This window comes from Populus trichocarpa, chromosome 8, assembly GCF_000002775.5.
Source record: "Populus trichocarpa isolate Nisqually-1 chromosome 8, P.trichocarpa_v4.1, whole genome shotgun sequence".
NCBI lineage: Eukaryota > Viridiplantae > Streptophyta > Magnoliopsida > Malpighiales > Salicaceae > Populus > Populus trichocarpa.
The window spans coordinates 13,462,542-13,487,685 of record NC_037292.2 but is presented as its reverse complement, the minus strand read 5'-3'; the positions used below and the strand labels follow the sequence as shown (position 1 = coordinate 13,487,685).

The following is a 25,144-nucleotide window of genomic DNA, read 5'->3' as shown; positions in this document are numbered from 1 at the left end:
ATATTAATTTTTAACAAAAAAAATCTGATTTTTTTAGAAACGTGAGTTGACCCGCGTTCCCAAACGAAACGTGGATTTTTTTGCTTTTTTGTTTTTGAAATTTTTTTAGGAAAAGTTTAGTATTGTGGTTAAATCGTGTTTTTTTAATTTTTTATTTTTTAGTTTTAGATTAATATTTTTTTAGTGTTTTTTTTTATAAGTTTTGATATTTTGATGTCAAAAATAAATAACTTATTTTAATATATTTTCAAGTAAAAATTAGTTGAAAATAATATTTATTATATTTTCTAATAATATATTTGTTTGTGAATATTTTTTAAAAGAGCTGTGTTAATTCTTTTTAAAAAATCATAAAATTAGTAACAATCAACCAATCATGAGATGACAAGACGCATGAAAAACCCAAGAATTTTTTTTCAACCTTCTCGATAGGCTTCTTTTCTCATTGTCATTTACATCAAACGAAACCTTACTTGTTTATATATCTAATCACAACTAAGGTTTTATATCAATTTATCTTTAGCTTTGAATAGATAGTTTATCTTAGCTTTGGATAATTTTTAGTGCGAGGTAGATAATATTGCACCCGCTTCTTATAAATTTGTTTATTTCTATTGTTTTTTTTATGCAACTGCATTAATTTTTTTTTTATCAATAATATACTAGTTCCATTGTTTCTTTTTTATCAAGAGTAAAAAAAAAATATTTCTTTATTTTGCCTCCCTTTATTGATTATCTTGTGACTTCGGCCCTAGTTTTTTTTTTTTGAAATGTGGTTTTCTGAAAAATAAATTATTTTTTGATATTTAATAGTGTCATGGAAAATAAGTTAGAAAAGACTTTCAAATATTTGACTAAGTCATGAAAAATAAGTTGAAAAATAACTTATTAATATTTTAGTTTTTTTTCAAGTTTATTAAAATAATGAGGACCAAATCTTACAAATAAAAAAGCTAGCGGATGAAATTTAAAATTATAATTTCATAAATTATTTCAAATAAAATAAATAACAATTAAAATAATAAAAATCAAGTCTGAGATAAAAAAAGGTTGAAAGATGATGAAATTAAAAAAAAATTATAATTTCATAAATTATTTCAAATAAAAATAAATAACAATTAAAATAATAGAGACCAAATACAATTTCATATCATTTTTATATTTTTTTCCCTCCGCATATGTTTTTTCTAAAAGCAATTTTTCATTGGAGGTTTACATAATCTTTTAATAACCAATTTTTATCAAATAAAATAATTGAATTGTGAAAAAAATAAAATATTTTATATTTATTAAAAAAAGTTAACAAGAAAACTTAAAAAAAAACTACACAGATAACATTTTAATATACATTTAACAAAATATAAATAAAATAAATTATTTAAATTCGAACATGAAAGTCCATCATTTTAGAAGAGATCGCTTTTGTCTTCTTATCCATGCAAAGGGATATTTTTATTAGTCTTTATCTTCTTATCCAGACAAGTCCGAGTATTTTTGCCTCTCTTCACATCTGTTTTTATTGAATAAATACCTGTTTGTTTTTATATTTGTGTTTTAAATTAAAATATTTTTATTTTTTTTTATTTTAAATGTTGATATCAAAAATAATTTTTAAAAAATAAAAAATATTATTTTGATTTATTTTCAAATAAAAAACATTTTAAAAAACAATCGCAACCACACTCTCAAACAACTATAAAAGAATATCTATGCCTTTCTCAATTCAAATAAAAAAAAATATCTATAAAGTTGATTACAATTATAATCTATATAAATTAAATTTCCTCGAATTAAGAATAATATGAACTGCGTCTTATTCAAATCTGAAACATTAATTCGAATCTCAATAATCAAGAATTTCATTTCAGCATATTAGTGGCAGTATGAATTTTTACAATTCAGTAGTTTTTTTTTCTTTTTTAAACATCCAAACCATTTATTTAAAATTCAATAGTTTGGATTTTCCTAACCATCCAGATATCTCCGGCGACAGGGACCAGCAACGAAACTTTAGCCGCCAGGATTTCGTGGGTATCGAGGTGGCCCGACAACGTACGCATCGAATCAGAGAGCATGTGACAAGACACTAAATAAAGGTACAATCACAGGGTTTTTTTTTTCCAGCACGGTAAAAAAAAAGTGACGCACTGTAAAAAAAATACTTGGGGATATAATATATTTTGATGAGCTGCAAATGACATATGCTAATTAACTTAGATCTCCTAAAGTTAATTATTATATTTCTGTTCGTGTGAGTATATATATATCGGATGTTTAGAGAGTGAGATGATAATATGCTACACAATGTTACTAAGACGTCACTATCTGTTGGTTCTAAATAATAATAAAATAAAATTTATTTTAATAAATTTATTATTTATATAAATATTTAGGATTGAAGATGTTATTTACACCATTGTGTTTTAATAAGAAAAAAAACTGATTATTTAATTTGTATAAATTATTTTTTTTGCGGGAATTTAATAAATGGAAAGATTATTTCTTAAAATATCTCTCCAATTGAGTCACAAATATTATATGAGACTTAAGTATTATAGATGTTATATGTAATTTGTGTATCATAATTGTTATTTGTAATGCTTAGATTGCAAATATATTGATTTATTAATTTAACATTTGATTTGATGAAATTAGTAAAATAATTTCATTTTTTAAAAAAAATAAAATCTTTTTAAACATTTATTTTTTCCAAACAGAACCTGACATCATTTTATAAGTGGTTTTTTAGAAAAACTTGGATCTACTCAATTTGATCCATGAACAATTCTAAATCAAATCTTATAACTACCCATAAAACAACCTTAAATAAGCTAATTTTCCTTTCACCGATAACGTGGCTTAGGATTATTGGGCTGTAATTATCCTGTAGATAAATTCGCTGTCACTTTACAGATGTGTTCATAATCCAAGGATTAAAGATTGAAAGCGAAAGACATATCCACCGCCACAGCCACAGCCACAGCCACGAAGCAGGGTGGAGGCAAAAAGAGAGAAGGCAACGGGAAAGCGCTGGAGTGAGAAGAACGGGCTCATAGCTGATGAGGTGGGGTCCGTTTTCTCTTATCCTCCACCACCTGCCCCCACCATAGGCTTATTTTATTAACAAATAAGGGGAGGGCACGGAGTAAGAGACAAGGAAATCTTTCTAAAGAGGCAGCGAATATGCCAAGTAGACGGTGGAGAAACACTTCGCTCCTCCACCATCAATTTTTAAAGTACTATTTCCAAGTTAAAAAAAATAATCCATGACATAAATTTCCATTTATGTGCAGACATTTCCCACTAATTATTATAGCTCTCAACATCAAGGAACCATAAATTAAAAGTATATAACCCATCTTAGATTAAATCACGATCAAGGCATCATATCGTGTTGAAGAACCATTGGAGGACTATCCACCAAAACTTTCGTATGATTTAAATCCTTACCAAGACAACAAACCTATGACTAGAACTAGTTTGGTGGAAACATTAGGATATACCCACTTGTAAGATTAAATCCTTTGGACGGTCGCCAAGATTTTAAAGGTGGGATATTTCTAAGTACTTGGCCTTGTTTTTTTGCAGGAATATCACGATTATAAGCGGCTACACATTATGCTGTTAATGTAGATAGATTTACGTTAGCAACTAATTCCCTTGATGTGGTGATAGATTGACATGTTATTTTTATAAATATAATGATTAATATATCAACATTTTAATTATTATAATTATGTCATCCATGCATGTGTGATATTCCTATGATATTACGAAACTCTATATCCTATCCTTGATAATTAATGATGTAATAAAAAATAATATAGAATATATCTCAAAAATATACCCGCATAAAGTATTAATTTGAAATTTTATTGTTGATTTTCTTTTTAATTTAATTTTCAACTCTTTAAATAAATCAAAAACCAATCTTTATAATATAAGAAAATTAAAATTAAGTTAAAACATAAAAATAAAAAGAAAAATATTGAAAACCTCTGGAATCTCGACCAATCACAACTAGCCAGCTCTTTTTTAAATTGGGCCTATAGAAGTCACTTATTTGATTAATCTTCATCCACCCATTCCATAACAAACTTGTTAAGGTTTTGTGCATCATTCACCACAGTTGACCGTTCAAAGCTATGAAATTTTCTACATCAATTACCCATAATACAAGTAAAAAAATATCTAAATAAAAAAACCCATCATGATTCCTTGATCTGAAAAGAATTTTGCCATTTGATATTATTACAGCACAGAACAACCAACACCAGGCGAAGCACCATAGCTTTACTTTGCCTTTAGCGATTAAAAAAAGTCCACGCTTTGCCAGTATAGATTCATTAAAAACTGGAGGACCCCCCAAATTCTCACTCTGAAGACAACCATTACCCTGCCTTCGCTCAGATTTTCCATCACAGGCCATTTTTAGTTTCCTCTCTCCTTTCACTTTTTCTCTCCCTCTAGCTCTTGCATGGAATAGTACAAGTGTTATTATTACCATAATCCTGTCTCTGATCACAAGAAGAAACCGAACATGATGCCTCGCAGTTGCTCACAGTGCGGAAACAACGGCCACAACTCGCGCACATGCGGGGAGAGTCCAGCTGGTGGGGATCAGAGTAGTTCTACTGGTATTATGCTGTTTGGTGTGAGGGTCACTGAAGTAGCTGCTTCTTTTCGAAAAAGTTATAGCATGAACAATCTCTCGCAGTATGATGAACAGCCTCACGAGGAACCCAACGCCGATGTAGCCGCCGGTTATGAATCCGACGACGTCGTTCACGCCTCTGGCAGAAGCCGCGAGCGCAAAAGAGGTACGCACGTAGATATATAGATTAACTAGCTCTGCTAGATCTTGGATCGATCGTCATCAGGTCTTCTTACGGCTACAACCATACAGGTTTTTCTTCTTCTGGGCGGGGGGATTCAACTAGAATATGTGATAATTGGATTTTACGTGTGTTAATTTACAGGGGTTCCATGGACAGAGGAAGAACACAAACTTTTCTTGTTGGGCTTGCAGAAAGTAGGGAAAGGAGATTGGAGAGGGATTTCAAGAAACTTTGTCAAGACACGAACCCCTACGCAGGTGGCTAGTCATGCTCAAAAGTACTTCCTCCGCAGAAATAACCAGAATCGCCGACGACGGAGATCTAGTCTCTTTGATATTACCACTGATACAGTAAGCTATAATCTCAACTCCAATTAGAACTGGTTCTTTGTACCAAGAAAAATCTTGTACAAAAAAATTGTTCAAAAACTTAATTTATTAATTTGGTTTTTTTTTAAACGATTCTTCTCTCCATCAATTTAAAAAAGGGAAAGAACAAAATTAAAGACTTTGATTTTATTCTATCTGCTGGTGATACATTTTTTAGACTTTATACAATATTACAATTAATTTATCTTTTGGATTTACAGTTCATGGGTTCATCAATGGAAGAAGATCAAGTACACCAAGAAACTGCAACTCCAGCATTGCCACAGCTACAGCTACAGCCACGGCCATGTTTGAACAACAATAGGCCTGGAGGGTTTCCTATGTCAACTTTTCCTGTAACTGCAATTAGTCCTGTAACTTCACCGGTCAGTGGTGACAACCCACTGGAGAAGCTCACATCAGGACAGACAAACGTAAATAAAAAATCATCCAAGCTTGTTCGTCCAGTACCAATTGTTCCAATCCCTCCATCTTCAAAAATGGCTGATCTTAACTTGAATCAGAAAAGCCCCGAAGACCAATTCCCAGCTCTATCACTCAAGCTCTCTACTCCATCCTCCGAGGAGCAGCAGCAGTCACCACCAGCATCGACACATTCATCAACATTTCAGGCCATTTCGAGTAGTGATAGCATCATTAGTGTTGCTTGAAGAATATGTATATACAATTGCCTTACATATATATAAATATGTGATATTATATTAATGGGGGGCACGTACTTGTAGAGGTTGGAAAATATTGGATTAATTAGAAGAACTAGGGCTAATATTAGACTACTACTATTAGGTGATTCTTGCTCGTACACGTTAGAGAGAGAGATTTGAAGAAAAAGATTGGATGTCTTTTTCCATTGTGGGGGAGATTTATGGATTCTTGTTTACTTTGTATGCTTCCTTTTGTGGTGAAATGATAGGGCACCCAGTACTCTGTGTCAGCTACCATATATGTATCAGAATCTCTTACAACTAGAACCAGGAAGAAATTCCATGTTTTTTCTTAGTGGGGGAGAAGTGTTGCAGGTATTACGCCATTGCCTCGCAGGAAAAAAAAACAAAAGGCAAATTGTTTTGTGTCCATTTAGACAATGCGATTCAATAGTGTATTTTTATTTTTTAAAAATTATTTTTAATATTAATATATTAAAATAATTTAAAAATACTAAAAAAATATTAATTTAAAAAAAATAAAAAAAATTAAATTTTTTTAAAAAACGTGTACCTAAATTAACAAGTTGATGATTATTCAAGCCGAATTAATAATTCTACGGAAAAAAATATTGTCCATGGGCCAAGGGCCCAACACTTAAGAGCCGTAGGGATGTTTCACGTTCCTTCTCCCTCTCTTACTCATAAATTATTTTCTTTACTTGTAATCATTCTCATTTACAAAAGAAAAAAGAAAAAAAATATTGTCTATGGGCCAAGGGCCCAACATCTAAGAAAGCGTCAGGATTATTCCATGATCAGCGCAGCATGGTTGCTAGCTGGAGGACATAAAGAGGAATGAATCGTGAGTAGAAAGGAGAGCAGTATGGCGTGCTGGAAATCAGCATGGATCCTTGTAGTAGCAGCAGTAATATTCGCGCTGCTCTCTTCAATTCACGCCACAGAGTGAGTATAAATCTTTCTTTTTAACAAGTTTACGTGCTTGATGAAATTAATTAAAATTGAATTGGAGCAGAAATGGAGGAGGCGTAGGGCGTAGAACATTACTTAGTTTCAAAGAAAAACCTCACGGCAGCAACTTCACTTTCGATTGCTCTCCTTCTGGTCCCTGCGTTCCCTGCGCCTACTCTGAGAAGGTTTCAAGATCTCTCTCTCTCTCTCTCCTCCTCTTCTTTTTAATAATAATAGTAATAATAATTTCTTGATTTTTTTCCGACGTTTTTTGGTATAATAATTGTTAATTTAGTTTGTTTCTCAATTATTCCTTGGATTTGTTTGTAAAGAATGCAAAATGATGATGATGATAATTTTGTTAAGATTTGAGGAGATATTGTTATTTATATGTGCTTAATTTTGGTGTTTTTCTGTGTGTTTTTTGGCAGAGTGATGAAAACTATCGATGCAGCGAGACTGGCTATCGTATCCCTTTTAAATGTATTGAGATTAAACATGATACAAAGAATGAAAATGGGAAGCAGCATTCTCAAAATGGTCGATCTGCTGTCGAAATCTCCGACAATGTAAATCCTCATATATCGTTGCAAGATGCTGCCTCTAACGAGGGTAGAATCTTACTGGATGGTTCGTCTTCAGCTAAGGATGGAGTTCAGACTTATATTACTTACAGAAGCTGTATATCAGCTAATGCAGAGAAGTTGTCAGTACTTGGTTTTGAGGTATTTCGGCGTCTTTCCAAATATAATTCTCTTTGTTGTTTATGTGACTGGGGGGGGGGGATTCTTTTTTGGCTTTTTAGAATTGAAATCATTGATCATTGCGTAGCATTTTAAGTGGTGGTAGGTTAGAAATCTAAATGAGTGATGGAAGAGAAGGATCACTTCAGCATTGATATTGAATTCATGTTGGAATACTTTAGATATGTGTCTCAGAGGATTTGTGGTGAGTGGTGGTTTGATGTGTACGAATCTAGGAAATTAATATTGCTGTCAAGAGCAATCCAATGTTATCGTAGCAAGGATGTAATGAAAGAACAGGCAGAAGAAGAAAATAACGTTTGGAGAAAAGAAAAGAGAAAGAAAACTCAATGCTGCAGGTCTGAGACCAGACCAAAATACTTGTAGATCCATTATCAAAGTTCTTTGATTACATAATATAGGAGCTCCTGTTATAGGCACCAAAAGCATTGCTAGTTTAGAACTTAACAGGAAACAGGAATTCAAATAAGAAAAGCTCCTAGCCCTGGTGGCTTGGTTTTATATTTTCAACCACTCAACCAAGGTATCAGCAGCGGTGGCAACACCAACACCAACAACAAATAACAATAGAATTCTCCTAATTAATATTATAGTCATGAAATAAACTATAATACCTAACAGTGTTAAGGTTCCTAAATTTCCTAAGTAGACTAGATTTTACAAGGAAAACTAGAACATATACAAATGAAAATCAAATGAGATAATTTATATATCTCTTTTCCCTTGGCTACATCACTGTGGTCCTTCGATCATTTGCTGTTTAGTCTCAATCCTCTAATTCAAGAATGATATAAATTGAAAATCCAAGAGATGTGCTACTTGGTTGCTAAATTTCTGCCACCTTAGTTTTCATAATTTTTATGTTTATGATAAGAGTAGAGCGTCACTGTCATGAATTTAAGGACTAGTAAGAACAAGAGTGATTAAATGTCAAATCTATATGTAATTGGTTTGACTTGTTATGCTTGTCGATATATATTTAGATCCGAAAGTTTTGACTATTCACTATCTCAAGAGGATTCCCGGTTGAGTGAGAATTAATTCGTCAAAGGCCTTAGGAGTTCATTTGAGAAAGTATCATTAACCCTTAATATTTTTCCTTTAGTACAGTGGTGCATGTTCACAAGTATTTCAATCTCAGAGTTTTGTCTGGTGAATGTTGAGCCTCAAAATGGGAGCCTTGAGGTTTTGGTTAGTGAGGTTCTGTGATGCAGGAGCAAATCCTAATAGTAGCAGTTGTCGTATAATGAGGATTTGTATTAGTTATTAATAGTAGTTTGAACAGCTAGGATTTAATTATTTTTAAGGGCTAGGAATTTTTTTTTTAAAATGTTTTGTTGACTATTTGAGGGTTGTTACTGTAGTAATAACAGAGGTTATTGATGTTTTGAGAATTTTATAAAAAGTTTTTTTTTTTGCCTGGCTGTTCAGTCCTGACAACCAGCCTTTGGCTGTGTTTACTACCTTTTGCCTATTCTTCATGCATCATACTGTATGAGCAATGCTTCTCATTGAGATCACGAGCATGGAGTTATAGCACAGGACTCCAATTCCTATTTTCAAAGAAAATCTCTGAAGAAAGAAACGTCTTCTGATTTATATGTTTCAACAAGTTTAATGATTTTTTAAAGAAGACAATTTAGAAAGAAAATATAGATATCTGCTCTATATTGCATGGTATACCATGTCTTTTTATCTTGAGACTAGCAGTGAATGAAAAGTACAAAGCATGTGCGATAATCAACTTATAGATTCAAGGAGGTCAATGTTTGAATGGAATGTTATGAGCAGCAGCTTCCTTGCTTAGTTTTCTTCCTTGTATTTAATGAGGTGTGAGATTGGCAAGTAGAATTGCAAGCACTCTGTTACTGTAGTTGGGTCTCTTAATGCTAGTCTTCATTCTCATGGTCTGAATTGCTTTCAACAGGGGATAATTTTGTGTTTGTTACTCGCAAGTGGTTCAGTCGTGTACTTCCGAAGAAAGCAGACCTTTACCAGGGCGTCTGGAGCTGGACCAGGGAGTATCCAGATGAACTCCAGATTTTAACTCTGAAATTTTCTTCAACTGAGGTTTTCCCCCCCGCATGAAGCCAGCCAGTTTTAATGATATCCGAGGGTTTGAAGCTTTTGGTTTGTGTACAAAAGTGTTTTATCATTTGCAGCTCATATTATCTTTTCTTCTTTGAATTCTTCGTTTTTGCTCTGAAATGTATTCATTACGTTATATTTTCCTGATGCACAAAACCCTTGGGAACCATTGAGAGAGAGCTATAGATGCTCTTTAGATGGTAAGAATGGCAGCGGTTCCTTCTATACTGCGACAGCATTAACGTGTGCCTGTCGTATCAACTGCAATAACCCTCCGTACGAATCACATACTGATCGAGAGGGCCGAAAATCATCCACCATGTACAGGGGAAGCATACGCCCACTGATAAAAGTATACAAGGATCATGTCGAGCATGAGTGAATTTTGTTGGGACACAGCAGTGTAGTTACAGCATTGTTATGGGTTATGCAGCATTAACCTTTTCTTTTTGGAACTGAAGATGCGCAGCATTTTCTGCAAGGATGCAACACTTTTGGCTGTGGTTCTGTTTATAAATCAGGGTAGAGTAAGCAGCGTACATTTGCTCATAAAACAACACCTGTTCTCTAACTCCAACTTGTCAAATTACAGCACAGGATATACCATGTTATTGCTGCTTCCGTCTTCTGTGAATATACAAGAAATATGGCCATTGGTGCCTTCTGTTAGTTTTTTTATGACTCGAGCATATCAACGAAGCACCAGCAACAGCAGATTCCAAATAAAGAATGATGTCATCGATCAACCTCGCCTTAAACAACGAAAGCTCCTCTTTTTAAGACACATCTACAGTGATGCAGCAGCAAACAAAGATTACAAACAGCTGGCGGGAATATGGAAATTACAAAAAGTAATCCGGAGTTTTTCGCGTGGTGTCAGGCTCAATTTGCCGGGGTGCTGGATCAAATTGAAGGAAATTCTGGTCCATATTCTCTCCAATCTCTAGAATTGCAGCCATGTTCCCACAACGGTAGCAATAGTTTGGAGCACTAAATACAGTAACCACATTCTTTTCCTGAAATAAAAATGAGAGAGATTTATAACTAACAAGTTTCATTTAAAAAAAAAAAAAACATGGAAAGAAGACGTGACTTGTCCAGGTTCAGTCACCTGACACCAATTGTACCCTTCCATGACAAGCTGGTGAGCCCGTGAAATTAAAGTGAGTCCATTGGTATGATTGAAATGACCAGCTATATCCTGTCCAAATGTATATCCAGCACCACGAGGAGATATTCCCCACCCACAACGATCATCTGGATCAGACCACAAGAGATCGCACATTGGACCTTCATGTGGAACCTACTTGTGCAGAGAATGACAGATGTGATTGTTTAACCAAAATCGACTGCAGAAAACTAGACGCTAGCAAAATCAAAAAGCCGCTGTTGGCAATGCACTGAATAGTGTGCAAGTTTATTGCATGAAGATATGGATGACATGATAGTATAGCAGTGAAATTGGGCAGAAGGGAATGTCAGGTATCCTACTTTTAATCCTTGACCAGAAAAGAAAATGCTAAAAAATAGCACACATCACTGATATAACCAAGTTTTGGATGCAGTACTTCTATGATAGTTACATTCCATTAATCTGAAAAAAAGCTTGCATGGAAGTTCACATAACAGGAAGAGGACATCATGCTAGCTTGCAAACCACCTTCAATTATTGCTGATTAGCACACCATAACCATTATATACTTCAATTTTATTGAGAATTTGAAATATGAGAAGCAGTTACTCATACCTCTTGTATACGGTCTAAAGCTCGGATGTTATCTAGCGTATCAAGAGATGGTGAAAGTCCTCCATGCAAACAGAAGATCTGCAATAAAAAAAATGAAGCAGTGAGCAGCTGATAATCGATGGCATCAAGCAAAAATCCTACAGCACTTGTGACAAACCTGACTTTCAATGAGGGCTGTAAGGGGTAGATAATCAAAAAGGTCGGTGAAATGCTTCCAGACATTAGCATTTCCATATTTTCTCAAGCACTCATCATAAAAACCATACCTGAAAATGAATTGAAATGAATCATTTAGTAATCAAAGTGAGAACAGCATGATTGCTCACATGTGTTTGCATATGCATGTGGGGGGGGGGGGGGGGGGGGGGGGGGGGCTCAAGGTAATAGAACATTCTTAGAACAAAGTTTAGCCTTTAGGCTACAAACAAGCTGAGGATGTTCTTTTGGAAGGGACAAAACAAGTGAAGTCTTTGGTGCAAATAATTGGTCTCAGATTATTGGAAAAATTAACAGCATATATTTTTGGAAGGGTGTACAGGTGAACTTAAAGTTAGCTGAGTGTGGTAGAGAACAGTCAAATGCCAAGGCCTGATATTAATTAGTTGATTGTCTAGTAGCAAGTCCCACAATAACATCAAATGACACAATATACTGTTGCAACAACAATTCATATCTGGAAAACAAATCGGTTACCATCCTAGATCCATGTAGTCTCCCTTTCAACTTGAGAAGAGAAAATTGCTTTGATTAAAGCTTCCAATTATATGTGGCTTCACAGTGTTTCCTTTCAAGTCAAGGAACAAGAATTCTCTCCTTTACAGACAAAGGTTTCAAATGAAGCCAACATATAACTGTATGGGTAAACATCACCATGCTCCTGTCAAAGAACTCACCAGAATGGAACCCACAAACTCCACTGATGAGATGCAGCTCGTACTTGAGTTAACTCACAAGAGCAGATAATATGAAATTTGAGACCCGGCTACGACATATTTTACAGCCACTTATTTGGGAAAAATGAATGGACAGAAAATGAAGTGGTCTCCATATAGAGTATTACAAGTTAGATCTGAGCAGCCAAATATCATAAATTCTGTGCAAATATTTGATGTTTACAGTGCCATCATGACAGAAACTTGAAGACAAACAAGAAATCTAACAATGAAAGACAGAAGATTAAAAAAACCTGCTCTTCCTGCAGAAACATACAAACATGGGTTCTGGTGTTCGCTGAGCAGTATCAAAATTCATATTATTCAATCACAAGTAAAGCTTCCATTGAGAAAGAAAAACAGAATCTTACACTTGAGTAATCTGTCTGCTCTCATGGTTTCCTCTTAGGATTGTAATTCTATCTCTGTAACGAACTTTCAGGGCCACTAAGAGCGTAACCGTCTCCACTGAATAGTACCCACGATCTGCATTGATGTAATCGGTAATATTAGAAAAAGCTAGAGTTTAGTAAATGTAAAACTTCAAAGAATGTTCTAAACCATCCCCATTCAACATTTAAAAACAATGTTAACAAAACGGAAGTAATTAAAAAAAAAAATCCATAACCTAACAACAAACGTAAAGGTCATCAGTATTTCTATCAGAACTAAGCATATATCTCAAGCTCCATCAATGGCAATTCAGCGGCTCTCGCATTTCGACCAAGCATACAACTTAGCTAACCCATATGCAAATGAAATTCAACTCCTAACAGTCAAAGTCTGCCGCCCAATTAGAAACGCAGCCAGCTCCTACAGCCTCACATTCTCAGCAGTTTTACGAATTCCCAACACGATTTTATAAAGTTAGAAAACTATCAATAGATCATTCTTTCTCCTTCAAAAGGAGGAGGGAAACAATAGAAAACATAAAAATAGCCCTTAATCATTTTTAATCACATAAAAGAAAAGAAAAACTGACCTACGTAATCTCCCATGAAGAGATAATTGGTATCAGGTGCATTCCCTCCTATCCTAAAGAGTTCGATGAGATCGTAGAACTGGCCATGAATATCGCCACAGACGGTGACCGGACATTTCACAGGCTGCACGTTCCACTCCTCCACCAGAATCGCCCTCGCCTGATCGCACAACGTCTTCACCTCCCCCTCCGCCAAAGGCTTGCACTCCATCAGCTGCTCGATCTGACGGTCCAGATCCCCGTGCGACGACGGCATCCTCTCTTTCTCTGTCTCAATCTCAATCTCAATTATTTTATTTTTAAAACAATAATTTCTTTTAAAATTCGGATTTTTTAGGGTTTCGAATTTACAGAGGACCCAAACATTAGATCTACCTATCTACCATTCCCCTCTCTCTCTCTGCCTTGCGTTTTCTCCTCTGTGAGCCGTGAGGTATGAAATTAATTTTTTTAAGAAATAAAAATTTATGTGTCGTTTTGTACTAACAATTATTATTATTATTATTGGGATATTATAAGAAAGAAAAAAAAAAAAAGGGAGATCTGAAATGAAACTCAAATGCAAATGAAATGGAAGAATTTTATTTATTTATTTTTTTCCTGGATTTTTTTTAAGGTTGTCAACAACGCCACAAATTATTTTGTAAGCAATGAGAAATTTGTTTTCTCCGGCGGCTCCGCCGCGTCAAATCAATGAGGGAAGACACGTGTCGGTAAAGCTCCTCTTTTTTGAATTTTTGAAGTGGAACTAGTAGTGGTTTGTAGGAGTCCTAGCAACGAATCAGGTACATTGTCTCAGATTATTTTATAAATGATTAAAAATATATTATTATGAGAAAAAATAAAAATCAATTGGTTAGATTTTGAATATATTTTTTTCTGGGTAGGTTACATATCAATTTAGATTTTATTTAGGTTTTTTCTAGCTAGGTTATAGATAAATTTAAATCTTGACCGGTTCATATTAAATTATTTTTTTTTTAATTTTTTTTCAAGATCTAAGCATGATCCAAGCTCTAAATCATCATATCAACAAATTAATATGTTAGGTAAGATATATTGGGTGGGTTTTAAAATAGTGGTAGGAGCCCTACACAACAACTTTCTCTCTATTTATTTTATTTTAAAAGAGACTTACCTGTTGTAATAGGCGTGATGAAGCCTTTGAATGCAGTTACCAATGTCAGTTTATTAAAGATGAAGCAGCAAATAAAAAAGACATTACTGCAATAAATCGTTCCTTTCTGGTCTTAATATACCAAAGTTGCCTAAACCCGAGTTCTTGCACCAGTTTCGGCCAGTTTATGTGATGTTAGCTTCAAAATTCTCACTGAGGTTCTGGTGAACCGTCTAAAACGTCTGATGTCATCTTTGATTAGCAATAATCAAAGCAGTTTTGTGCCTGGAAGACATGTTGTCGATAATATCGTAGTTTATCAGGAGGTGGTTCGCTCTACGAGTCAGAGAAAGGGAAGGAAAGGATTAATGGCGATTAAAGTTGACTTGGAGAAGGCGAATGACAGGTTACAATGGGGTTTCATTCTGGAAACTTTGAATCTTGCAGGTATTCCAAACTACTTGACAGAACTGATTATATATGAAATGTGTAGAAACTGCTTCTCTTAGTGTGTTATGGAATGGGAGGGCATCCAAAACTTTTCTTCCCAGAAGAGGAATCGGACAAGGTGACCCGCTATCCGCGTACTTATTTGTCTTGTGCCTAGAAAGACTATCTCAGATGATTAATAAAGAAGTTGAGTGGATTTATTCAGTGCAGCCTCGAGCCACAAAGTCAGCGCAAATAAAACAAAGATCTTGTTTTCTAAGAATGTGTCTCTAGGCCTAGCTCAATCTCTTAGTACGTAGCATAAGTGGCCTTGCAGTTACGAAGGATTTTGGGAAATATTTGGGAGTGCCTGTACTGCATCAGAGAATAACGAAACAGACGTACAGGTTCATCATCGAAAGTATGCAGCAAAAGTTAGCTACGCGGAAGGCAGAAAATTTATCTCTTGCAGGAAGGATTGCATTGTGTAAACCTATACTTGCGCGCAGCAGTTCCTTTGTATCCGATGCAGTCAGTTTTACTCCCGAAGTCCATTTGCAATGAGATGGAGAAAATCTGCAGAAGATTTATAGGGGCAGACAATGTGGATATATAATAAGAAGACAGACTTGGTTAAATGGAAGACTTTGTGCCAACCGAAGTCTCATGGAGGATTGGGTTTTAGAAACATGCAGCAAATGAATAAGGCCTTTGTAATGAAACTCGGGTGTTTTGAGAAGCAAGTACGTGAAGTCGCAAGATATAACCCTACAGGCACAGGCCAAGGCAACAGATTCCCCATTTTGGAAAGCTATTTGCAAAGTATGGCCACAGGTCATTGCAGGAACAACTTGGTTAATTGCAAATGGCCAGAATGTGAGGTTTTGGAAGGACAAATGGTTGGATAACGTCGGGGTTTTAATTGAACAAACTCAACAAGAACTTACAGAAGAGGAAAGTAACGTGACTGTAGCAGACATGGTGGATTCGAATATGCACTGGAAATAGGAAGTTTTTGCTCACAAGCTTCCTGTGCATGTGGTGATGACTTTAGCAGGTCACCATCCGCCAGGTCAAGATACGGTAACAGATGCAGTTTTTTGGCGTCGATCTCAGAGTGGTCAGTTCACGCTGAAGTCTGCAGATGAGGCACAAGAGCAACTATCTATTCAGCAGGGGGTAGGGATTCTATTTGGCAACTTATATGGAAATGGCAGGGTCCTGAGAGGATCAAAAGTTTCCTATGGCTTGTGGCACATACTAAATTATTGACCAATGATAACAGAGCAGCTAGACACTTGACAAACCAGTCTCATTTTCAACTTTTCTCAAACACTGTAGAGAATGCGATGCATGTCCTACGCGATTGCCCTGGAGCCCGAAAAGTATGGAATTTGCCAGCAAACAAAAGAATTAAAGCCGGGAAAAGAAAGAAGCTTTAGAAGAAAAAGAAAGCCCAAAGAAGAGAAGAGAGGAGAGTAAGGAGATGCAAAATCTGCAATTTTCATTAATCATCAATAATGTCCATGTCTCAAGATGATAGAACATATAAATAGTAAATCTTAGAACATCCCACTGGGCTCGGCCCATCAAATTAAACTGTTTAACATAAATAATAAAATAACAATGAGCAGGCCCAAATGGGCTACATAAATAAAATTACAATGAAATAGGCCCAAATGGGCTTAGTCCCCCAACCAAAGCGTGACGGGCTGGGCCATCCTACGTCGCCTCTGTCCATATACTCGTGTAGTTTGTGGTGTGGGTCTGGTGTCCCCACCAACTCTCCCGGGGTTAGAGAAACTCGACCCCGTCGAGTGTAATACAGGCCGACTCTGATAGTACTCCCAAAGATCTGGGTCAAGCTGCTGCAAAGTATCTCTAGTAATCCAAGTGCAATCTGAGTCAGGTCGACCTACCCAACGAACTAGAAACCGTTGAACCTCACCATTCCTGTTAAAAACAACTTGTTCATCCAGAATAGCATCAATATTATCCTTTTGTGCTGATGTTAAGGTGAAAGGGATAGAGGTTTCAATAGGTTCATTAGGAGGGGAGTTAAGTGGTAGCTCAAATGGATCATCTGGGATAGGAAGTGGTTTGTGGTAGGCAACTAGATCCTCAATATTAAATGTAGAGCTAATGCCAAAATCATGTGGTAAATCAAGAACATAAGCATTTGGACCAACTCGTTGTAGCACTTTGAAAGGCCCGGCACTGCGCGCATGTAACTTTCGATTGGCTCCCGGAGGAAACCGCTCGGGTCTAACCCGTATCATAACATAGTCTCCCACATTAAACTCATTATGTCGTCTATGTAAATCAGCTTGAAGTTTATAATGCGCATTACTTGCTTGAATTTGTTTAGTGATCTCAATATGCAAATCCTGAATTCTACGTGCAAAAGACTCGGCTGACTCAGACACTCTAGCATGAGGGGACATAGGAAGAAGGTCTAAAGGTTTCCTAGGCTTGTAACCATGTACAACTTCAAAGGGACTCATGCCTATTGACCTATTAATAGAGCTATTATAGGCAAACTGGGCTGTAGGAAGAATCAGATCCCAATTCCGATTATGATCACTCACTAGACACCTTAAAAGGTTGCCCAAACTCCTGTTAACCACCTCGGTTTGACCATCAGTTTGGGGTTGGTAAGCAGTAGAAAACTTCAATTTGGTGCCCACCATATGCCAAAGGGTTTTCCAGAAATAGCTTGTGAATCTAACATCCCTATCCGACACTATGGTTTGAGGGAGACCATACAATTTGACAATCTCGTCAAAATAGAGTTTGGCAACTTTGGAGGCATCTGCGGTCTTAGTACAAGGAATAAAATGGGCCATCTTAGAGAAGCGGTCGACAACCACGAAAATAGAATCATGTTTCTTTGCAGTACGTGGAAGCCCAAGCACAAAATCCATGCTCACATCTTGCCAAGGGCAAGTAGGAACGGGCAATGGGGTGTAAAGACCAGTATTTTGTTTTCTATGCTTAGCTAGTTGGCAAGTTCGACATTGACCTACCAATTTGGCGACATCTCTCTTCAAGCTAGACCAAAAAAACTGGCGTTCCACTTCTTCGATGGTCTTATTCCGTCCAAAATGTCCTGAGAGACCTCCAGCATGAATCTCCCATATCAAAAAGTCACGCACAGATGTTTTCGGGATACAAAGCTTATTATCCCGAAATAAGTACCCACCTTGGAGGTGATAACCATTTATAGCACGGTGACTCTCATCCTTCAATGTCAAGTATATTTCTCCAAACTCTGAGCAAGATTCATACTCCTCTTTGAGTCTCTCAAATCCTGTGACTTCAACGCTCATTACGGATAACAGCGTTACCCGACGACTCAAAGCATCTGCAGCCTTATTCTCTATTCCAGATTTATGTTTCAAAACAAATGAGTATGCCTGCAAATATTCAACCCAATGACCATGCCTATGATTAAGCTTCTTTTGGGAGTTAAGGTAGCGAAGGGCCTCATGGTCGGAGTAAAGAACAAACTCCTGTGGTAGCAAGTAATGGCGCCAATAACGCAAGGCCTGAACCACCGCATAAAACTCCTTATCATAAGTTGAGTACTTTTGTTTTGCCTCATTAAGTTTCTCACTAAAGTAGGCTACAGGGTGACGTTCCTGACTAAGTACTCCACCTATACCGACTCCCGAAGCATCACATTCTACTTCAAACACTTTAGTAAAATCAGGTAGCCGCATTACTGGGGCCTCCGTCATTTTCTTCTTAACCTCCTCAAATGCCTTATTAGCTCCTTTACTCCACTTAAACTCACCTTGTTTCAAACAATCTGTAATAGGCGACATGATGGTGCTAAATCCCTTAATAAAACGACGATAGAAAGTCGCAAGTCCATGAAAACTACGAACCTCATGAATGGTCTTAGGCTCAGGCCAATCTACTATCGCTTGGACCTTCTGGGGGTCAGCAGAGACTCCTTTCCATGACACTATAAACCCTAAAAAGACCACTTGATCTGTAAAGAAAGAACACTTTTTGACATTTGCAAACAAACTTGCCTTTCTTAGGGTGGTACAAACTTGGATAAGATGATCGAAATGTTCTTCCTTGGTTTTGCTATAAATAAGAATATCATCAAAGTATACCACCAAGAACTTTCCCATAAATGGCCGAAGTACTTGTGTCATTACTCTCATAAAAGTGCTGGGGGCATTGGAAAGGCCAAAAGGCATGACTAACCATTCATATAAACCATCTTTAGTCTTAAATGCCGTTTTCCATTCATCGCCCGGACGGATCCTAATCTGATGATACCCACTCTTCAAGTCAATCTTAGAGAAGATCTGGGCTCCTGCCATCATATCTAGCATGTCATCCAATCGAGGAATTGGAAAACGATACTTGATTGTAATCCTATTGATGGCTCGACTGTCAACACACATTCTCCACGATCCATCTTTCTTGGGTGTTAACAGTGAAGGTACGGCACAAGGGCTCAAACTCTCTCGTATAAATCCCTTTTGTAACAACTCACCTATTTGCCTTTGCAATTCAGCATGTTCACTCGGGTTCATCCTATAGTGAGGCAAGTTCGGTAGTGTGGCCCCAGGGACAAAATCTATGGCATGTTGAACATCACGCATAGGGGGTAAAACATCAGGTAGTTCAGAAGGGAAAACATCTAGAAACTCTTTCAACACTTCTCTTACCTCTTCAGGGGGCTCTTCTAAAAAGTCTTCTACAATCTCTTTAGCCACTACAGCAAACACAACAGCCTCCTCACAAATCTCCTTATCAAACTCCCTAGGACTTATTATGTTAAGCCCTCCTTCTCTCACTTTATTCTTCTTCTGACTATTATCATTAGACCTTGGAGGTAACCCAATAAGTTGGATTTTTTTACCTTGAAAAGTGAATGAACAAGAATTTGATCGTCCAAAGATTGTAACGTCCAAATCATACAACCAAGGCCTACCCAAAATGACGTGCCCTACGTCCATGGGGATGACATCACACCAAATTTCATCATGATAGTCAAAAATCTTAATGGGAAAAAGACATCTCTCTTTGACTGCTATAGCTGTATCATTGACCCAAGACACGCTATAGGGTTTAGGGTGTGGAACAGACTTTAAGCCCAAGCGGGATACACTACTTAAGGAAACTGCATTGATACAACTACCACTGTCTATGATGATCTTACACCCTTTATCTCCACATTTGATGTAAGTGTAAAAAATAGCAGTCCTTCTCCAATCCTCGGTTCTTTTAGGTTGTGTTAAAGCACATCTAACCACACCTAACCTAGTTGTCTTGATTTGAGTGGATATAGACCTAACACAACCTAGCAAGTTAGACTCATCATCCTCGTCATTTAGATCTTGAAAATCATCGGGATTGGGCTCATATATCTTATCATCACAATTATCTTGTTCGCCCATATCCTCTTGCTCCTTGATGAACAAAGTCTTATTAGGGCAGCTAGAGGAGATATGACCAAAACCCTGACACTTAAAACACTGAATTCTGGAAGTTTTAGGTGCTTCATGAAAAATTCCCTTACCCTTGTCTTCTCTAGGTATTTGGGAAATCAAAGGATTGGGCTTACGAGGTGGGGCACCTAATATGGAGTTATTACTACCAGGTTGAGACCTATAAGGGGTATTACGAGTGTCCTGACGTCTTGTCCACTGACTTTTTGTGACCAAGTCATAATTTTGTACTAAGGTATAAGCCTCGTCAAGGGTGGAAACACCCCTAAGCACGATCTCTCTCCTAAGGTCATCGTTTAAACCTTTTCGAAATCTACTTAGAGTCATAACTTCATCCTCCCTAACTGCACACTTCATCCTATACTCATCAAATTGTGCCACATAGTCATTAGCAGACTTGCCTCCTTGCCTCAAGTTATTCCACTGGTCCAAAAGATTTCCTCTATAAGAACGAGGCAAGTACTTTTCTTCTAATTTAGTCTTCATTTCAACCCAGTCAGTAATAGGGGGTTGACCTCTCCTATTCAAAGACTCTTCTACACTTTCCCAATAGAGCTGAGCGGTCCCACTAAGTTTCATCTTCGCAAATCTTACCCTTCTATTCTCAGACAGATTATACCAGCTAAAGAATTGATCCATGTCACGGATCCATCTATCAAAAATCCACGGGTCAAGTTGACCCTCAAAAGTTGGGGCTTCCACCTTGATGTGCCTCATGACGCGCTCATCAGGGTCATCATAGTCTTGATGGCCCTGATTGCGGTTGTATTGACGGTTCCTAGGATGAGCTGGTCTTTGACGATAATCATTGGAACGCTCACTATCCTGAGGGTCATCAAAGTCATTGTGGCCCTGGTGTTGGTTATGGTGGCGGTTCCTACGAGGAACTGGTCTTTGAGGATTCCTATGGTTGTCACTAGAATGCTCACTCTCACTAGACGGTCTTATTTGCAAAGTTTCTATGGACTCCACCCTCCCAGAAAGGTTGTTCATTTGATTGGACAGGTTGCTCATTTCCGTTCGCATAAGTTGTAATTGTTCTTGAATATCTCTAAGAACATTACTGGAGTTCGGGTCCATGGTAGCTGTGACTTCTAGATTGTGTACTAGACGACCACTACGTAAATGCATGCAAAACTAATCCTAAAACTGAGATCACCAACTAACACTTGCAAGTAAAACGCAAAATGAAATTATAGCTAGTAACATAGAAAATGAAAAATAAAAAGAAAATAAAAATTAGAATAAAGAAAATAATTTTAAATTTTTTTTTTTTTAATTAACTTGGAGACTAAGTAATGACAGATTAAACCAAGAAAATTCACAAGCAGGCAGTGTAAGTCCTCTAAATGCACACAAGTAATCCCAACACAATGTTTCAGTTTTCCCACTAATTTACCCAAGCTCCACAATTAATCAAGAGGATCAAATCTTCAATGCTAAACCAGCTCAAAATTAAGGTAATTTAATTTAGTTATGGGCAAGCACAAAAAAATAATATTAATGCTAAATCTTGGTTAACAAGTGTTAAGAAAAAAACATACCAGGAATGATGATTTTCAATGGGTAAAAATTCTAACCGTATGATGTGGCAGCGAAGGATTACGTGGCAGCTGACGCGGCAGGATATGCTGATGGGACAGATGATGTGGCAGGGAAAGCTGACGTGGCAGAGACAATGACGTGTCAGCGACGTGGCACGATCTGCTGATGTGTCAGGTGACACAGATGCTGACGTGGCGATGACATGTCTAGGTTAATTATATTCTCAGCTGTGGCTTTTCTTCCATTCTTTCTTGCTTCCCTAGTTTCTGTGACCCGTTGCCGCCGCTGTCGGCGATGGCTCACTCCGTGTTCTTGCTTGGGGCCATCGGCGCGAGGGGAAGAGGTGGTGGCGTCTGGTGTTGCTGCTGGGCGGGGCTGTTGATTCGGTGTCGCTGCTGGGCGGGGGCTGCTGCCGAAGGTGAGGGCGCTGTGGATGGTGGGTTGCGGCTGGTGTTGATGGTTAGCAACGCTGGAACCGGCGACAGAGAGCTACGGTGGCTGCGGCGCTGCGGGTTGTTGAAGGCAGTAACTCGGCGTGGGCTTGCGATCAATGGCTGTGATCGGCGTTGAGGACGACACTGGCGGAGGCGCTGCCTTTGCTGCTATAAACCCGAACCGATGTTGGTTGTGATGGGTGTTGTGGGTAGCTGTTGCTGGTGGTTTTGTGCTGCTGAAGCCGGAGATCCACTGATGGTCTCTTGCGGTGTCAATCTGGTGGTTGCCGCTGGTCTGTGTCGGAGGTAGCAAATCGGCGTGGATCGGTGGACTGATTTGCAGGTCTTCTCGGTGGTGGGTCTGCCGCTGAGACGCCGCAGATGGCAGGGGCGTCGCTGCTGGAAACCCGATTACAGTGGATGATGAACAGTGATTCGAACAGTGAATAGTGAACAGTAGATTCTTGTAATCAGAACAGTAGGGTTTCGATCTGGGAATTGTTTTTTTTTTTTTTTTTTTTTTTACAGTAGGGTTTCACATAAACGCATAGATCGTTTAATTGTAAGAACAATTAAAAGCCTTGCTCTGATACCAAATTTATTTGATGCGGGACAGCAAATAAAAGAATTAAAGCCGGGAAAAGAAAGAAGCTTTAGAAGAAGAAGAAAGCCCAAAGAAGAGAAGAGAGGAGAGTAAGGAGATGCAAAATCTGCAATTTTCATTAATCATCAATAATGTCCATGTCTCAAGATGATAGAACATATAAATAGTAAATCTTAGAACATCCCACTGGGCTCGGCCCATCAAATTAAACTGTTTAACATAAATAATAAAATAACAATGAGCAGGCCCAAATGGGCTACATAAATAAAATTACAATGAAATAGGCCCAAATGGGCTTAGTCCCCCAACCAAAGCGTGACGGGTTGGGCCATCCTACGTCGCCTCTGTCCATATACTCGTGTAGTTTGTGGTGTGGATCTGGTGTCCCCACCAGGGTAGGGATTCTATTTGGCAACTTATATGGAAATGGCAGGGTCCTGAGAGGATCAAAAGTTTCCTATGGCTTGTGGCACATACTAAATTATTGACCAATGATAACAGAGCAGCTAGACACTTGACAAACCAGTCTCATTTTCAACTTTTCTCAAACACTGTAGAGAATGCGATGCATGTCCTACGCGATTGCCCTGGAGCCCGAAAAGTATGGAATTTGCTAGTGAGGCCACGGATTAACTTGAATTTTTTAATACCGATATTATCATAACGCAATTTTGGGTTTACCCCATTCCTTTTCTTTTAAAAACAAAAACAAAAAAATAAAATCAAGAAATGAAAAGCAACAAAAAATAAAAAAAAATAAAAAAACCCGGTAGCTTGGCTATTAGAGACTTAATTGGGGGAAAATAAATTTGGAAGTCTAATTTGAGCTTAATCGAAAAGATTAGACTTTTAAAGGACCATATTTAATTTTTCCAAGCTCAATTTAATGAAATCAGAAACATAATTGAAAGCAAATAAAATTTTGGAGATCAATTAGGGATCAAATTAAAGAAATTTAAGACCAAAATTTTTTGTACAAAGTGTAAATTAGGGGATCCAATTCGGTTGAAAATGAAAAAATTAGAAGTTTGAAAGTTAATTGAAGATAAAACTGAAAATATCCAAGATCAATGACCAAGTTGAAAAACACGCTTAAATCAAGAAGAGTCTAAAACTTTTAAGGAGTAAAATTGAATTTATTCTTAAAATCAAAATTCAATTAATGACCTAATTGACCAAATTAAAAAGATTGAAGGCTAAAATTAAAAGAAGAGATTTATAACCTAATTTAAATAAAATAAATTAGGTTATAAACATTTCTTTTTAAAAATTGTATGGTTGATTCCGGGATAAGTTTTAAAACTATCGTGAGAAGTCGTTGTGGGCTCTGAATTTTGATGCCTCCAGTTGAGTATGATTTGAGCCCAAGTCTACTCAGAAAAGGTAGACCTTTCAGCTAACCAGGCGGGTGTGGCTGGAAGAAATCCACCGAAAACGAAAGAAAAAACAAGTATATAAAAAAAAATTAATGTTATATTTTCAATTTATACACGATTTTATCATTTTTTTTATATATTTAAGTTGAATTTATAAAAATCTTTAATTTCGATAATAATCTACTCCTCTGAACATAAAATAAAATCGAGATGGAACTATAATTAATTTTTTTTTAAAAGAGTAAATCTTTTTTCCTTTTTTTTTTCTTCTTCTTTTCAGGCCATATATTGCCCTTGGTTTCAAAAAATCGGTGGATCTTGGTGCATTGCTTGATAGGCGTTTTGCGCTTTAATCAAGATTTATAAGAATTCATATAAAATTATTTTGAAATAAAAAATATTTATTTAATATATAATCAAAACTCATCAAGAATTAAAAAAGAAATATTAGTTGAATAATACACGTGCAAAGCACATGCTAAAAAAAAAACTAGTATACACAAAAGGGAGGAAGTGGGAGAGCCCCAACCCTCCAAAGTTAAATAACTCTTAAATTCTACTAGTTGTATATATATTAAATAGTTTTCTCTTTTTTCTTTTTTTTTTTGAACGAAGAAGCTATGTTTTAGTCTCGAATTTATAACTTTCAATTTTATTGTCGTGTGTGAATCATTTTTCTCATCTGTATACATTCTTTCACCCCTCCAAGATAAAACTCTCGACTCGACTCGATCGATCCGTCATTAGATGTGTAAATCGATCACCAAGATAAACTTTTTATTGTTGTTAATTAGGCTGCTCAAATGCAA

At 36.8% G+C, this 25,144-nt stretch overlaps 2 protein-coding genes across 2 annotated transcripts; one reads left to right on the top strand and one right to left on the bottom strand.

Annotated features, from left to right (window-relative positions):
• The first annotated feature begins 4,281 nt into the window (after positions 1 to 4,281).
• Positions 4,282 to 9,864, top strand: LOC7469067 (transcription factor MYB1R1). Its single transcript, XM_002312659.4, has 6 exons — positions 4,282 to 4,820; positions 4,980 to 5,188; positions 5,428 to 6,837; positions 6,908 to 7,028; positions 7,275 to 7,568; positions 9,535 to 9,864. Exons 1-3 carry the CDS (start codon positions 4,541 to 4,543, stop codon positions 5,875 to 5,877), a joined length of 939 nt encoding a protein of 312 aa, XP_002312695.3. The 5' UTR covers positions 4,282 to 4,540; the 3' UTR covers positions 5,878 to 6,837; positions 6,908 to 7,028; positions 7,275 to 7,568; positions 9,535 to 9,864.
• A 302-nt stretch (positions 9,865 to 10,166) lies between these two features.
• Positions 10,167 to 14,060, bottom strand: LOC7473234 (serine/threonine-protein phosphatase PP2A catalytic subunit). The gene is made up of 6 exons (XM_052454850.1): positions 13,357 to 14,060; positions 12,746 to 12,860; positions 11,600 to 11,708; positions 11,443 to 11,520; positions 10,807 to 10,998; positions 10,167 to 10,711 (listed from the first exon to the last, which is right to left on the bottom strand). Exons 1-6 carry the CDS (start codon positions 13,610 to 13,612, stop codon positions 10,538 to 10,540), a joined length of 924 nt encoding a protein of 307 aa, XP_052310810.1. The 5' UTR covers positions 13,613 to 14,060; the 3' UTR covers positions 10,167 to 10,537.
• Positions 14,061 to 25,144: the final 11,084 nt, after the last annotated feature.